The 14,744-nt window shown below is 50.4% G+C and overlaps 1 protein-coding gene across 1 annotated transcript in view; it reads right to left on the reverse strand.

The window, feature by feature from the left end:
• LOC108552585 (discoidin domain-containing receptor 2) overlaps positions 1 to 14,744 on the reverse strand; it is a 74,287-nt gene that overhangs the window by 25,916 nt on the left and 33,627 nt on the right. Inside the window, 1 exon segment of the mRNA XM_083287403.1 lies at positions 5,317 to 5,524. Within this exon segment, the coding sequence (XP_083143529.1) occupies positions 5,317 to 5,524 (208 nt within the window).

The raw sequence follows: 14,744 nt of genomic DNA on the forward strand, positions 1-14,744 counted from the left end.
CCGCTCTCCCGTGGCTGCATATACACTCCCGAAGCCGCACGGAGTACAGTGCTAGCCAGATTTACGATTGGATCAGGACGCAGCGCGATTGCGACAAGGGTGGGCCATAACTTACGTAGGTGGATCTTCCGCGTATAAATCATCGTGCACCGCGAGATGCAACGGGATGCCTTTCTTCGGGCAGGAATGAAAATAAAAATCGACCGGCAGACGGCAGAGGTCTGGATGGAGTTCGGTAAGAAGCCTCGTTCTTTCGTCTCGCGATTTCCACGCGCTTTCGCCTCCGTTCAACGTCTACCATCCTCTACCATCGTCTACCTTCTTCTTCTCTTTTCCTCGCCGATGCAACAGGCCCGTTGCAGCCGCCACGGGGACAACGAGACGCGCAAAGATGGCTGCACGTGCACCGTGCACGCGCAGCTGACGCTCCACGTCAAATGCAACTAATGCGCTCCTTGATCTCGCGACGCGTTCCCTCGCGGACGAAGAAACGAAGAAGAAGAAGAAGAAACGAGCGAGGGAGGAGAAAGAGGGTGGCAGGAGGCTGAGCGATTTTAAAAGCGCTTTGATTTATCGCTCAGAAACGGAAATGGATCCGCGAACTTGGTTTCTCGGCCGCGTTCGACCTCGTTCCCGACCACGGAGAGCGAGGGCGGCTTAATCGAACGACGGCCATTGTGAATCGGCCACCGTGGGATTGTCTGGCGAAAGGATGCTTCCGGTGCTTCGAGCACGTCAGACGTCGCCGCCAATCGTTGCCTTAATACGTCCACCCTCGTTTCACCTTTATTTATCGCTCGATATCGCCTCCATTGTCGAACGATCCGCCCTATCCTTGACTCGTCTTTCGATCCTCCGTCCCGTCTAAATCCGCCCATTCGTCCAATAACCAACTATCCGTCCAACTCCAATTTCGCCTATCTTTCCCCTTTCTCCCCGAGAAAAGAAAAATCTTTGAAAAGAGAAAAGAGAAAAGAGAAAAGAGAAATAGCGTAAATTACGAGAAGAGTTAATCGAAAGACGCGACACGATACGAATTTCAGGAAGAAACGAGCGACGAGCTTCTGGTCCCGGAATGGGGTGACTGGCGATTAATTTCGTCCCCTGTTTGCAAGGTTTTTCGAGAGCCGCGTGACTTAATCCGGAGAGCAGGGCGTGCCGTCGTTGTGCCGGTAATGGGATTATTAACGGGATAAGTTGGAGGAAATTTTTCGCGAGGCGGCTCGTTCCTCTCTGTCAATTAATAATCGAGTATCCGGCGAGAAGTCTTAGAGCAGACGCCCCGAGGGCGGTTTCCGGCGGCCGATAACGCGGAAGCGAGCACAACGGCTGCCCGACGCGGGGAAAATGCTCGCGATATATCAGCGCCTGGGACACGATATTTTGAATATTTAAGGAACAGAATGGGGTGAGCGATCCACGGCGGTGAATCATTTTTACGGCATTCACGGTAACCGGAGAGGCGGCGGAGGAAAGGGGGGCAAGCCTCCACCTGGCAAGGCGATCCACGGCCCAGCTTCTCGTATTTCCCTGTCCAATTACGTATCTCGGAGAAGAGAACAGGAAGGAGCAACGGCGAAATCCCTGCAGGACCTCCGCGAGAAATGGAACGAGCAGGAGCTGAAAGAATCTGACCGGGTGCATCCATTATGGTATTCCCGTTTTTCTCGTCCCCTTTTTACGTCTTCGTCGTTGTCGTCGTTGTCGGCGTCGGCGTCGGCGTGGACGTGGACGTGCTTAAAGCTGGATCGAACGATTGTCCTCAAAGAAATTGCGAGGAAATAAACGGCCAGGACTGTCGATAAACTTTTTAACGAATCCCTTTCGCCGCCGTCGAAGGACTCGCGAAACTCGATTGCCACGTTCCTGGCAATTCGTCCGTTCCTCTCGAGCGTCGGGGCTTTCCTTTGCCTCGCGACGCCTCGGAGGACATCGTTCGTCGTTATTCCACGGCGTCGATGTTTTCGTTAAGCGCGATCGCGAGCGGGAGGGAAGAAGAGAGCGAGCTGAACGGCGAAGAACGGATGAAAATGTCGGTCTAAACTCGTTACAGCCGAGAACACCCGGATCTACTTTGCACTCGACGTTCGCTATAAATTCGCGATTCGAGAAACGAAACGCGATTATCGATCACCTGAGAGGTACTACCGTGACGCTTACATAATCAATTTCCCGGCGACGAGCGCACCCGAGTCGAGAACGATTTCCCATTTCGCGGACAGGAATTATTCCTGGACATCAGTCACACGGTGGTCGCATTTGTAGGGTGAGCGGGTTGGACCGGGTCATTTTTCTTCGGCTGCTATTTCCTGCTTTCCATCCCCTCATCCACCGACGCTCCTTTTCTTTCGAAATAAACGAGCGGGGTCCCGGATCAACGGGCATGAATTTCACGCGCAGCACGCCAATGAGATCCGTATGAAATTATCTGTCTAGAAACGGGGGGTCGCCGATGTCGAAGGGAGAGCCGAGCAAGGGTTGCCGTGCAAGGGTTGTCGATCTCGTCTAAATAAAGTAGTCGCGTTGACGCGTCATTAGTAATAGCCCGTTACCCAGAGCCACTCTTTCGTTCTTTCGAATTCGTTTCGACCAGGCGTTGCGATTTACCTGGGCGAAAACAGCGCGTCTATAGCTTCCCTTTGATGGAGCTCGCGAAGGGATGGAACGCGATTAAGAGGGGTCTCTCGAGCCATATTTTTCTCCTGGATCATTTATTATCCCCGGAAGATCCCGATAATGACTAATCCTTTATTAGCTCGAGCAAGACCCCGATCTTTCTCGACGCTTCATCTCCTGTTCCGCGATTAACGCGAGCTGCTTTTTTCCACGGACTTTCCCTCCGCCCCACGCGCGTAAATATTTGAGTAATTCTCCGGAGATATGGCTACGCGATCCGGATACGAGATATCGATTCCAAGATCCAGCGTTCCGGTTCGGTCTACCGTTTCAGCTTTTCCCAGCCGCTATTTGCTCGACGGGAAAATTGTCCGCCGTACAGTTCCATGTACATCCTTTGAGATGGAAAAACAGCGGACGACGGAACGCAGGCTGGAAGAGTTTCATGCCCACTTTATGAACCTGTTGTTAGGTGGGCAAATCTCGCTGACAAAGGGCCCTTTGTGCCACGAATACCTTGTACAATACTAAGTCGTCTTTCCGTGCTGTTCGCCCGTGGTCTCTGTTCGCGACGCGTTATCTTCGATGCAACGTTCCGGCGAGTTTAATCAAGAGAAGACAAAGGGTCGGGAGGAGTGGGAAAAAATGGTAGTAAATTACGCGGTTCCGGATGTTCACGCGTGCACGCGCGATCCGTTCCGCGCGCGGTTCAACGAAGGCCAGCGCGCGCACTCGTCGCCGCGCTCGATCGCGGCTGATTCTCTTTTCATTCATCGATTCTTCCGCTCCAAGAGCGTCTTTGAGGTCTATTTAGAAGCGCTCTCGGGTTAAATGATAAAGCTCGGAAGTCGAGTTTCGTGACACGGTTTATACGAGGAGGGCAGACTCTTCTGTTCAATTGTTCGGTGACTCGAGCACCGTTGCGTTTAATCCCTCCGCTACGGTTAACAAAGAATTTTTCTTCACAGAACCGTGGCCGCTCGCTGGAAACGAGGAGAGTTTTAGCGCGTTTCATTCTTGTTGTTCGCTGCCTCTTCCAACCAACGCCGAAGCTTGTTTAATCCCTTCTTTCATCTCCTTTTAGGTTTTTCCATTTGCCCCTCACCCTGCCCCACTGCTCGCTACTCTTTTTCTTCTTCCCTCCACTCTGTCGGTTTGTACATCATCTTCGAATTAATTGGATTTCCTCTCCCGTCACTGCGTCCAACGGCGCGGCGTTTCGTCGATTTAATCGCTCGGAAAAACCAACCGATTCCGCGAGTCGCGAGCGAATCGGGGCGAGGTCTCGATTCATTTTTACCGCGAGGCCATCGCTCAAGGAGAACCTCGACCACAGAGACCACCCTCTCTACGAATAATACAAACGTTTCCCGTCATTTCGAATCGTTGAAATATCAAACATCGCGACGCAATCGGACCAAGGTCTCTGTCTCGCGGCGCGAAAAATCGCGGTCGTCGCGCCCCGCTTATAAATCCTCTTAAAACCGGTACCGGAATCCATCCGCAAACGCGGCTAAACCGCGTCGCGAGGAGACCATTTCCATCGAATGCCGCGTTAAATCGGTCGGAAGTTATATTCGGTGAAGTGGATGGAGGACTCTAATCGACTCTGCGAGATTTTATATCGTCCTCGTTGACAAAGCGCTTTTCCGTGTCTAACGTCCGCGTCGTTATTCGTGCTGTCTTCGTGCGGAATGCCGGACAGGTTGATTTCTATTGCAACAGCAGGTTGTCCGATGGCTGCGTATCCAGTCCTGGTTCTCGTTCCCGTTCCCGCGTGGAAGAAAAATACAGAGCAGAAGGTAGGGAAGAAAAAAGGAAGATCGGTGGAAGAAAAGAGAAAAGGGGCAAAGGATAATAAAAGGAGCAACGAGGAAGGCAGCGAGGTTCGATTTGCGATTCACCCTTTCGCGTGGTCCGAGGATCCGTCCAGCTGTTATCGTCCTTTTTCCCTTCGATGGACAGTGTGTGTACGACTTAATCGAAATCGGTCGACTGACAGATATATAATAAGCCGTTGTCAATTACCGTGTATCAATTTATACACAAGGTACAGGTTTATTCCCCGATGATTGACAGTCGCTGGCTGGTCTGTCAGATTGGTGTGTACGGGCTGGAAAATCGGTTGGGGGGGGGGGGGGACCGGAAAAGAGGGTGGCGTTGATCGTGGCACAGAGGGAGAGAGAACGAGAGAGAAAGAGAGAGTGTGGCACAGGCTACGAGTCACGTCAAATCCGAATGAAACCGGCCGGAATTACAAAAAGAAATACCCGTGTTCCTTCCCCTACGGCGTTCGCGACCAAAAGTCTGCGCGCCGCAAAACGATTTTGCGTCACAAGCAGAAATTTTTCTCTTCTAAGTTTCACAGGGCGGCACACGACGCCTGACAGGACCTTTTTTTCCCCCATAGCCATTGTTTTTATCCTGCGATACGACGACCGGGGAGAGAAACGAACGCGGTGTGAACGCGAGCGCGCGCACGCACACACGCGCGTACACTCGCGACAACGTACGTAGCGTTTTATCGCTCCACGCTACAGAACGAAACGTTTCGATGAAGATTGCGCGATATATCATACAGCATGGGATCGCGTGTTTCACGTGTTCGTTCTTTCGAGAGGGACTCGCGAGTACGATATTTTCCCGTCGACTGACAGACGGTCGTTGGAACCGGAACGACGACGACTTCTGTTCGCTTACCGGAGTCGAAGGTCACCTCGCTGATCATGATCCATCTGTTGGAAAAGTGGAGTCTCAGCTTCACGTATTTGCCCACCCTGTGGTGGAGCTTGATGGTGACGTTGCGCGACGATTCGAAGATCTTGTCCTCCATGTAGGTGTACGTGATCGGCTCCCCTGTGTAATACTTGCCACCGATGCTGAACAGAATGTCGGCCAGCGAGAATACCTGAAAAATAAGGTGCAATTTTTTCTTACACGCGCAGTCGATGAAAAATCGCCTACGACGTCGAAAATGAGTCGCAATCATCGGGGGAGCAATTCTCGCCAAGATACCTAGGGTGAAAAGGGTGGTAAGAAATTTCGCGACTTCCGTGCTTCTTTTCGCCACTCTTCTCGTGGTTCATTGGGAAGCAACGGAGAAATGTAAATCGAGATTGGTCGAGGACCACTGGGGACTCTGCGAAGGCGAACATCGCGGAATACTCGAGGATCGATGTTAACGTTGGGATTACCTCGACCGTAGAACTGCATCGGAAGAAAAAGCAAGGAGAATCGGAGAAACTGGCTATTGTGGTTGAAACTGACCACAGACCAGGTTGCTCCCTATCCCGTGGATCGCAGTTTCGAATCGTGAGCCTCGGATCTCTCCTCTTCTCCAAAGATTTTTCACCCCCTCGCGTTGGATACCCGGAGGATCGTCGATATCGAAGGAGAATTTAAACATCCTGCAACTTGCCGTTGATCTAAAAACGCGAATGGATCGAAGTTTCTCGTCTCTTTTCTTTTTTCACCCGATAAGGTGGATACGCGTCTCTCTTATTTCCACGACGGCGGAGTTGAAAAACAAAGGATCTGCATATTAGAAGAAAACGGAACGGAACGGAAGATCCATTTCTATCAGGGTGGCGGGAGATTGATCGCGGTGGCCTTAAAGCACATCGGAAAGCTAAATAAGCCGGCGTATAGACGAAATAAAACAGACGTAGACGAAGTAGGACGTTGATGGATAGAGAGCCGACGCGAAAACCCGCTCTCGCCGAAGAAGATTTAGGAACAAAGTAAAATACGATCCTCGCGCGCGAAGCGCTGGAGGGGGTTGGGCTGGCAAACGAAAGTCGTGTGACTTTTGAGGACGTTATAAAAGTTTAATACGTCCCTGAAGTTCGATAGGGTATATGATCTGATCATAAATCAGGGATATTATCCGAGCTCGCAAAAAGGCTTTACTTAGCGAGCGTTGTATCGAGGCCTGCGTTCGTATATGTGTATACGTATATGTATGTATATATATATTTTATATATATATAAGGATTCGAGTATTTTACGATCCACCTTGTCCGTGTCTCTTTTTCTCTTTTCCGTCCTCCCTTTTTCCCTCCTTTCTTTTTCCCTTCTCCCATTTTTTCTCCCCATTCGCTTTGTATGAAAGCGCACGTAAAAACGTCACGTGAAAGATGAAAATTGAAGCTATCGAAAGGAATAAAAACTGCAGCCGCCATCGAATTTCGCGTTGACAAAAATGTCAAGCAAAAAATAACGAGCGGGAGAGGAGAGATTGAATTTCGACGGGACGACCTGTCGAGCGGTAAAATCCAAAGTGGATAATAATGTGAATCGCTCGTAGTCCACGGACACGAGCGATAATTGGGAATTTTGTTAATTTCGGCTCTGAAATTTTGTCGGAGGCACGTTACTTCGTGCCGTTATAACACCGTGTAAGACTGCTTCGAACATACGTGTACGTGTATTTGCACCGATAAATCACACTGCCGAAATTATTCCAACGTTTACATTTCCTACGTTAAATAAACGTTATATGCATATCGAATTAAATTATTTAAGTCGACGCGCTATATGCGACAAGCAGTAAGCCGCTGACTCGTGTCTACAGCGTGTCTATCGTAGTTACGGGTTACGGTGGCGCTAGTTGCCGACTCGTAAGTCCAAGTCAAGCAACAAAGGATGGATCAACTTACGATCCGCGGTGCCCTCTTATTGCTCATACTCGATCGATTTTACCCTATATTTCATCGATGACACGTTCGTTCGAACGCCGAAAGAAGCAATCTTGGCAATTTCAATTGCAACGAGGACCCCGGGAAAACTGATACCCGACGCTTCGCGGGCTATCGAATTATCCGTGTAAGGAAAACTTCCTTTCAACCGGCGTTGCGGCGGGGTACATAGCCGAAAGTCGATAACGCGATTGTCACAACCGCGGGGCAACATCTGGAGCGGATCCGGCGTCGAATCGGCTCTCCAAGATTTCGTTATCGTAATTCGCGTCATGTAAATGCAATTACGAAAGATTCGTTTCAGGCCCGATGGGAGTCGGAAACGATATCCGAACGACGTTGGAGAGAGCCGGAAAGAGGAAGAGAGAAAGAGCAGGGGAGAAGAGAAAGAGGCGTCTGTCCCGGTGGTATCGATATATCGATGTTCCGTATCCGTCGCTTTGCCGTGGTTCCCTGCTGGTGGTGGATCGTCATAAAACTCGTTTGCTTCACCCTTGTCGTCTCTCGGTTGGACGTCGCGTTGGTGGCGAAGGTCCGTCCACACCGGGCCATGTATTCGATCGAAACTCGGAGCTGGACAAGCGTAGAAAAGGTCGATGTGTGCGGGTGGTGGACGCGAGGCCGCGCGGCCGCACCAGGAGTCAGATGCAGAGACGGAAGCCGCGCGGCTTATCCGATATAATATACCGGATGAAGCGCGATAACTGATCTGGAAGTAAATCTCTTTTTTACAGCACGGTTGAACGGAGAGAAATGGAGAAGCCTGGTTCGGCCTGACCTGGCCAGGCGAGAGGCAGCTCTTTTTCCACCGGCCACGGGAAATGGTTCCGCTGAAACGTATCTGCGTCCTAGCGCAAACAGAGACTTACGCTCAAAGAGCAGCATTATCTCGTTGCATCGGCGGCGCGACGCGACCGTAGCCGTGTGTGTAAACGTTTTAAAACGTACCCCTGTCCGGGTCTTCCGTTGGTTCACGGGCTTTTCTACCGTCCGCTTTTTTCTTCCTTTTTAATTCGTCGTCCGTTGCTTTTTGTATCGATTCATCGGTCCTTTCATGCTTCGATCTGCGTCGGTCTCTGCACCCCGCGATCTGCCTGGATGATTCGATAGACGAAACAGAGTGGAGCTCTAATTAGACGGACTGCACGCTTTCGTTATTTCTGCGTGTGCACACGGTCGGGTGTTTTTAAAAAATCATGCAAGGCCGGATTCGATTCGGGCCGCGTGCTAAAATAGCACGGCTTGGCCGGTGCACGCGGCTCATTTCGGCCATTAGCCAGTCGTCGAGTCTTATGCATTATGCCAGGGATAGACGGTACTCTTCCATTCCCGGCTGTCAAAGGGAACGCACCCACGGGCGAAATTGAAATGGAGTCCGTAGGAAAGAGCATTCGTAAACAAAATTGACACGGGAGCAACGGGACCGGCGAAGAACCGTTGCATCGGGGCCTGGAAGGGGATGCAATCACGGAAATTTATGCACTTTGACGAGCCGTAACGGTGAACGACGGGAAAGGTGGGGTTTCGGTCCTTACACGACCAAGGAAAAGTATTTGCACACTGTCAGAAACGCAACGAAAGATCTTATCAGACGCGGCGGCGAGTTTGCTCGTTTCCTTTCCTTCTCCTCCAGGCTGAACGGATAAGTAAATTGACTCGCAGACGTCTCGGTCGTTACGTTTATTAAATTGCTACGTCAAACATTTCTCCGCGTATACGAGAAAATTACAAAGCGATCTCGTTGCTTATGCTCCACGTTTCGGGATCCTCCACCAAAACCGGATGTCGCTCCGTCCGGGTGCACGGAACAGCGAACGCATCGACGAGTCTTGAATGGGTTCGCTTCTAAACGGTGAAAGAGATTATACGGCGAAAATGAGCCTTTACGAAACTACCTACGGAAGAACCTAGTTACAGTCACCTGAAACTCGAGCAACTAGACCAGAGTACATACTCGAGAAACAGCCGAGATCAACTCGGATTTATAAGACATGTCTTAGACCTGTGCTCGTCGCAGTCGATTGAGAGAATACCGGAATTTATGGAAGACTTCAAATTCGAGGAATCAGATAGAGACTGGACCGTGAGTGGACAGTGGTTTCCATGAACCGTTCTATTAGATCAAACGAGAACTCGTAAGAGTTACAACCACTGGGTCACACAAATCTTCGATCATCTAGAAAGAGTCTCAGACGACGTCTGCAGAGTCTGACAAATTTGATGCGGCTCTTGAAATCGGTTCCCTGGGTTCACCGGGTTCAAGGTTCTTTACGAACAGGAGATCTCGTTGGATTCGACGAATCTGGGTCATCTTCTAGCAGGTCTGACGAGTCTGCGGATTTCGGTGTGATTCCAGCAGAGTCCCTGCCTATATCCTAGCAGGCCTCGTGTGGGTCTCATAGCAGTCGTATGCCATGAAACCGGGGTAGCGTTATCGACGTAACGTCAAGTAAATCCCATTGCTACGGGTTCATAGGGCTCGCGTGCTCACGATCCTATGATCCAACTAGATCCTACGACTGCGGGGTCATCGGCTCCGATTCCCTTTTCACCAACCACATTCGATTCAATTTTTATCAAACTTGACGATCATTGGCATCCCTTAACAAACACGAGCGAAATCTTTCCACAAGAGAAACTCGCAATTCTACGAAAATCCTCCAATGTACGATGTCAAAAGTATAAGAACCTGATCGACAATCGGTGACATACAGGGTGTTCCTTGATTCTGAATTATGTCGACAAATTTATGAATTTAACCCTCTGCACTCGAGAGGTGACTCTCAGTCACCATTTAATCAAATTCTAAAGATCGACGTTAATTAATATATGAAATATAAAATTACCTAACGATGCGTGGAATGTCGAAGAAAAATAATTCTACGTCTTAATTTGCATATGATTTCTCATTTACCATTTTAAAAATTTCGGCGACTCTATGACAGCAAGTCTTCGAATTACTATTTTCCTGTAACGAAAAAATCGCCGAGTGCAAAGGGTTAATAATAGACTTATTAGAGCGATACAATTACGAAGCAGACGAGCAATGTTATTTGCTTACGTAAACCATACTTTCTCCGTAGTTGTTAAATTAATTTATCTTAATAGTAATAGCGCTGAAGGTCTGTTTGTGCATCTCTTCCTTCTCTCTATTACCTTCTATCAACAAGACGCGTACGCGGTATTTCTCTAATATACCCCAATTTCCTGCAAACGGGCTTCCCTCTCCCTTAATCAAACAACGACAAAAAATAAAGAAAAAAAAAAAAAAAAAAAAAAAAAAAAAATTTGATGAAAAGGAAAAGGTAAAGGAAATAAAAGAAGAGAAGAAGCCCTCGAACCTGCAATCTGCCAGTAATTACAAAGTTCGCGACTCCTTTCGCAGCCCATTCGCAGCTAATTCCTCGCCGTCCCTCAAGACGGCGTTTCCTTTCCAACCCCCCGCGGGTCCCGTTTGCGCCCCTTTTGGCCACGGCGGCGAGACTTGGTCGGGTCTTTTTTAACGCGAAGGTGACGGGGGTGAGACGGGTATCGCAGTCTATTATCGGGCGTGTTTCGCTGGCTGCTTCCGTCCAAGGGGAAAATGTTATTTGGATATCAAAGATGCGCCACGGGCAAAGCGCGGCAGAGGCATCGTGCGAGGGGTTCCGGTTTATGAGCTTGCGAAGCTGCGCAGACGGGGCCATTCGGTATATAAAACCTGGCGACGCGGAAGGGAATCCGCAGGACGATCGGGCGTTCGGCGCCTCTGTTTCGAAGCCAGACCACGAAGAGGGCACCGACATGGCGGTTTCAGAGGGTCGCCGCGTCAAAGAGCGTCCGCGCGTTTATAGTTTGTCGCGCGTGTCTGTGCGCGTGCTTCCGTCCTCTGTGCTTAGCACTCCCTTTCTCTCAGCAGCCCTCGCGTGCGTCGCTTTCTCACCCCTCGGCGCGCACGGTCCGTGAGCTCGCATATTTGCGCTCGCTGGCCGCCGCGATAAGCGAAGAATTTCATACGCGCGATTTTTACCCGTCCAGGCTGGGTTGTCCGTTTCGACGGTCCGTCGAGAGCCCCCGATCCTCGCGCGATTCGCGCCAACCAACGGCGAAAAAGCGCTTACCGCGGTGGTTTTCGCGGAAAGGCCGGGTCGGGTCCGCGCTCGGCGCCGAATCGAAACGCAAACGCGTTTTCCGGCCGCCGCGCGTATTTGCGTTTCGCGGTGAACGCGCGTTTTTCCTGCGGCTCGGAATTTCATTTTTTCTTTCTCCACGTGCCCCCTACCCCCTTTTTTTTGTTTCATTCCCGTTCGCTCGGTTTGTCGATCTTCGGCATTAATTGCCTCGAAAAACGTCGGGCGCGCGCGCGCGAGACTAGCTCGCCGAAATGTTCCCATGATTTTTCGTCTACCCTGCCCCGACCCCCCCGCCGCCGTCGTCCCACCGGTCATGGCGAATAAAATATCGTCAGCTTCACCGTGGCCGCGCGCGTGAAATTGCTGATACCGAAAATATAGTCTCCCGTTGCCACCCTCGAGCCAGCGCGCCCCCCGGGCGCCGGCCATCGCGAATAGAGATCGAACGTTTCAATTAAACGGTGTTATTTATTCGAACAAAATGCTCCATGTCAATGTATTCATGAGCCGTACGACGGCGTATGAAATTTTTAGAGTTCATCAGCTTCATCGGTGCCCACGCGATGGCCCAATAACCCGGCCGACCCGCTGGCCGTACCCGCGATCGCGGTCGCGAAATAATCACGCTGACAATTATCGAAAATGACTTTTCCGCGATCGGGAACATCGGGAACATCGGGTCGACGAACGTTGATCAACGTCGCGCGATTTTAGCTTCGTCCCGCGATTCTACCTCGTCGGTGGAACGCAGACCGAAAGCGGACGGCCCGTGCGGCGTACGGGGCACGCGAAACATCCGGCACCGCTTTCATCCGAATCAAAATTCGGTCGATCCCCGTTTATGGCACTGTTCGATAATCGTGCATGCATATTTCACCGCACGCGCGGGCAAATCTTTAAATGCGCCAGGCCGTGGAGCAAAACGCTCGAGTTTAAAGCGGATTTGCGACGGGCAGGCTGGCACGCGTGGGCCGCGCCGGCGTTCCGGCTGCGTGCCATTGCCGTTTCCAGCATTCGCGTTATCTCGGCGTGTTCTTGTTAAACGTAACGCGGCCGTTGCCGTTTTATCGGCCGGGGCGAAAGAAGTGGCGATATTAATTGCGACGCGTTCGCGTGTAACGTCGTGCGCCGCTTCGCGTTCGATAAATTATTTCGCCATCCAGCCGGCTAATTTTACCGCGTTCTTCCAGGGAATGGTAAAGGGAAATAAACGAAAGATCCTTCGACACTGTGGTTATCGTCCGCGAGGCTGTTATTTGTCCCTCTGCCGTTTTATTTAGATATTACACGCGGGACGCGGATGAAAAGACCGGGCAAGTGGACCGAAGATGACTGCTCGTGTAAAAATAGACGAAAAGAGCGGGATTCTTTGGTTCGTGATTTAGTTGCGATTCGATTGGACGGTGTAGCGTGCTGGTAAATTATTGCGATAAGCGGAGGAGCCTGATCGAGGCTGAACCGTCGAAGACGCTGACACTCGAGATCGCCTGTAATTTCCAGCTGCAGATAGGTATTTATCGATGAACAGTAAAAGATGGAAAAGATTGGGTAGCATCGCTATTAAATTCTGTTCGATATCTCGAATGTTCCAGGCAACTTTTCGTAAACCGTTGCGAACGGCAGCCAATAATGGAAGAATTCATTCTAAATTCATACCGAGTGTTGTATTTTTCTCTAAATGTTCGAAATTACCGGGTCGGAAGCCGGTGCGTTTGTATTCGGCTCCATTGATTTCACCAGCGATTCGAAGCGAGCGTATTATATTCATCGGTATCGTTATATAATAATTGGAAATCCCATTTCGGTCTCGCGCATTCGACATTGCAGTTCTGCAAAAGTTTAGTTAATTTTATAAACAGTTCGAACGAAAATTCCATCGTAATTGACGGAACACCATAAGAGATACAAAAGAATTGACATTACCTTCACTATTCGTTACAATTTAAACGATACTCGTAAATTTCCGGCATCTATTTCTGCACGCGGTGCTCGATTTTTCAGCATTTCGTATTACCAAAGGGTACATAAATAAATAAAGAACGAAAGGTTCCGTACAGGCGATTCCATAACGCGTTCGCCGCCTAAGATAACAGCGGAAACTCCATCTCGGGATTCGCAAAAAGCCAGACACGGTCTGACGAGGGTAAAATCTGGTGGCTGGAAAACTCGTTTGAAAGCGTTACATTATCCCCCCGGTGTTCGCCCCTCGTACCCTGGCGTCGGGTCGCGTCAATGGGACGATCCGCGGAATCGCATAAATCTGAAGTTTGATCTCTTTGTGCCGGGCAATCGGGAATTTTATTCCGCGGCCGGAAATAATTCCATGGTCGGGCCGATTTCGCATTCGAGCCGGCACGCGGCCGCCTCTATCGTATCCGTATCAATGCGCGGGGGTGGCGTCGGCGCGAGAGGGTGGAACGAGTGGAAAGAGAGGGTTGAATGGAGCGAGCGGCGGATGTATTTGCATTACATTATCGAAGTTAACGCGAACGCCGCGGAAGGGTCGCGAAATCGCGGCGAAACGGAAATTATACAAGGGATCGAATTATTGGCCGGCGCTGCGACGAAGAATGCCTGGAATAACGCGAGGCCGCGAGCTCATTTCCGGCGAGGCCGCCACGCACGGGATTACACCGGTAACGAATCGCCAGCCTTTCTTTCGCTTTCTCCGAGCCTTTCACCACCCCGTACTCTCCCCTTCCCCTGCCCCCTACCCTCGAGCACGCGTCCGGCTATTAGATCCGCGAATTTGCGTTAATTTCACGCGACGGGATGGAAAAAGAGGGAAGAAGTGGTCCGCGTGGACACGCTTTAACGTCGCACCGGCACGCGTTTAATGCCTCGCGTATTTTTCCAATTAACGAAGCGCCGGCGAATTAAAGCGAAACTTTTCTTCGCTCGCTCTCCTCTCGAATGCATGGCATTTCGGAGCGGGAATGAATTAGCAACGGACTCGTAGTTACTCTGAAATTTTTATTCCTCTTTCAACGACCACCGCTTGTAATGTCGTTATTAAAACTGCCTGTTGCAATTTTTATAAACAGGATATTTCGTGGCGAGTGCGCGGTCCATCCCGATGCCACGAGTGCGAACAAGAGTGGTCCAGCTCGCTCGTCGCATCGGTTGATTTTCCTGTATTTTCTCGTCTTTCCAAAGTCCCGGTATTCGCCTACTTCCGCGTGCGAATTCCTCCAACTCGCGTGCAACGAAACTATTTTACGAGCTAATAAAATAGGAAGTTCGAGTTAACCTTTCTTAAGTCTATCTCCGCCGATTTGAAATTATAATTCTCGACGCGAGTGTCGAGACTCGAGTGAGA

The sequence above is a fragment of the Eufriesea mexicana genome, unplaced genomic scaffold, assembly GCF_001483705.2.
Source record: "Eufriesea mexicana isolate 0111107269 unplaced genomic scaffold, ASM148370v2 scaffold7347, whole genome shotgun sequence".
Classification (NCBI taxonomy): Eukaryota; Metazoa; Arthropoda; class Insecta; order Hymenoptera; family Apidae; genus Eufriesea; species Eufriesea mexicana.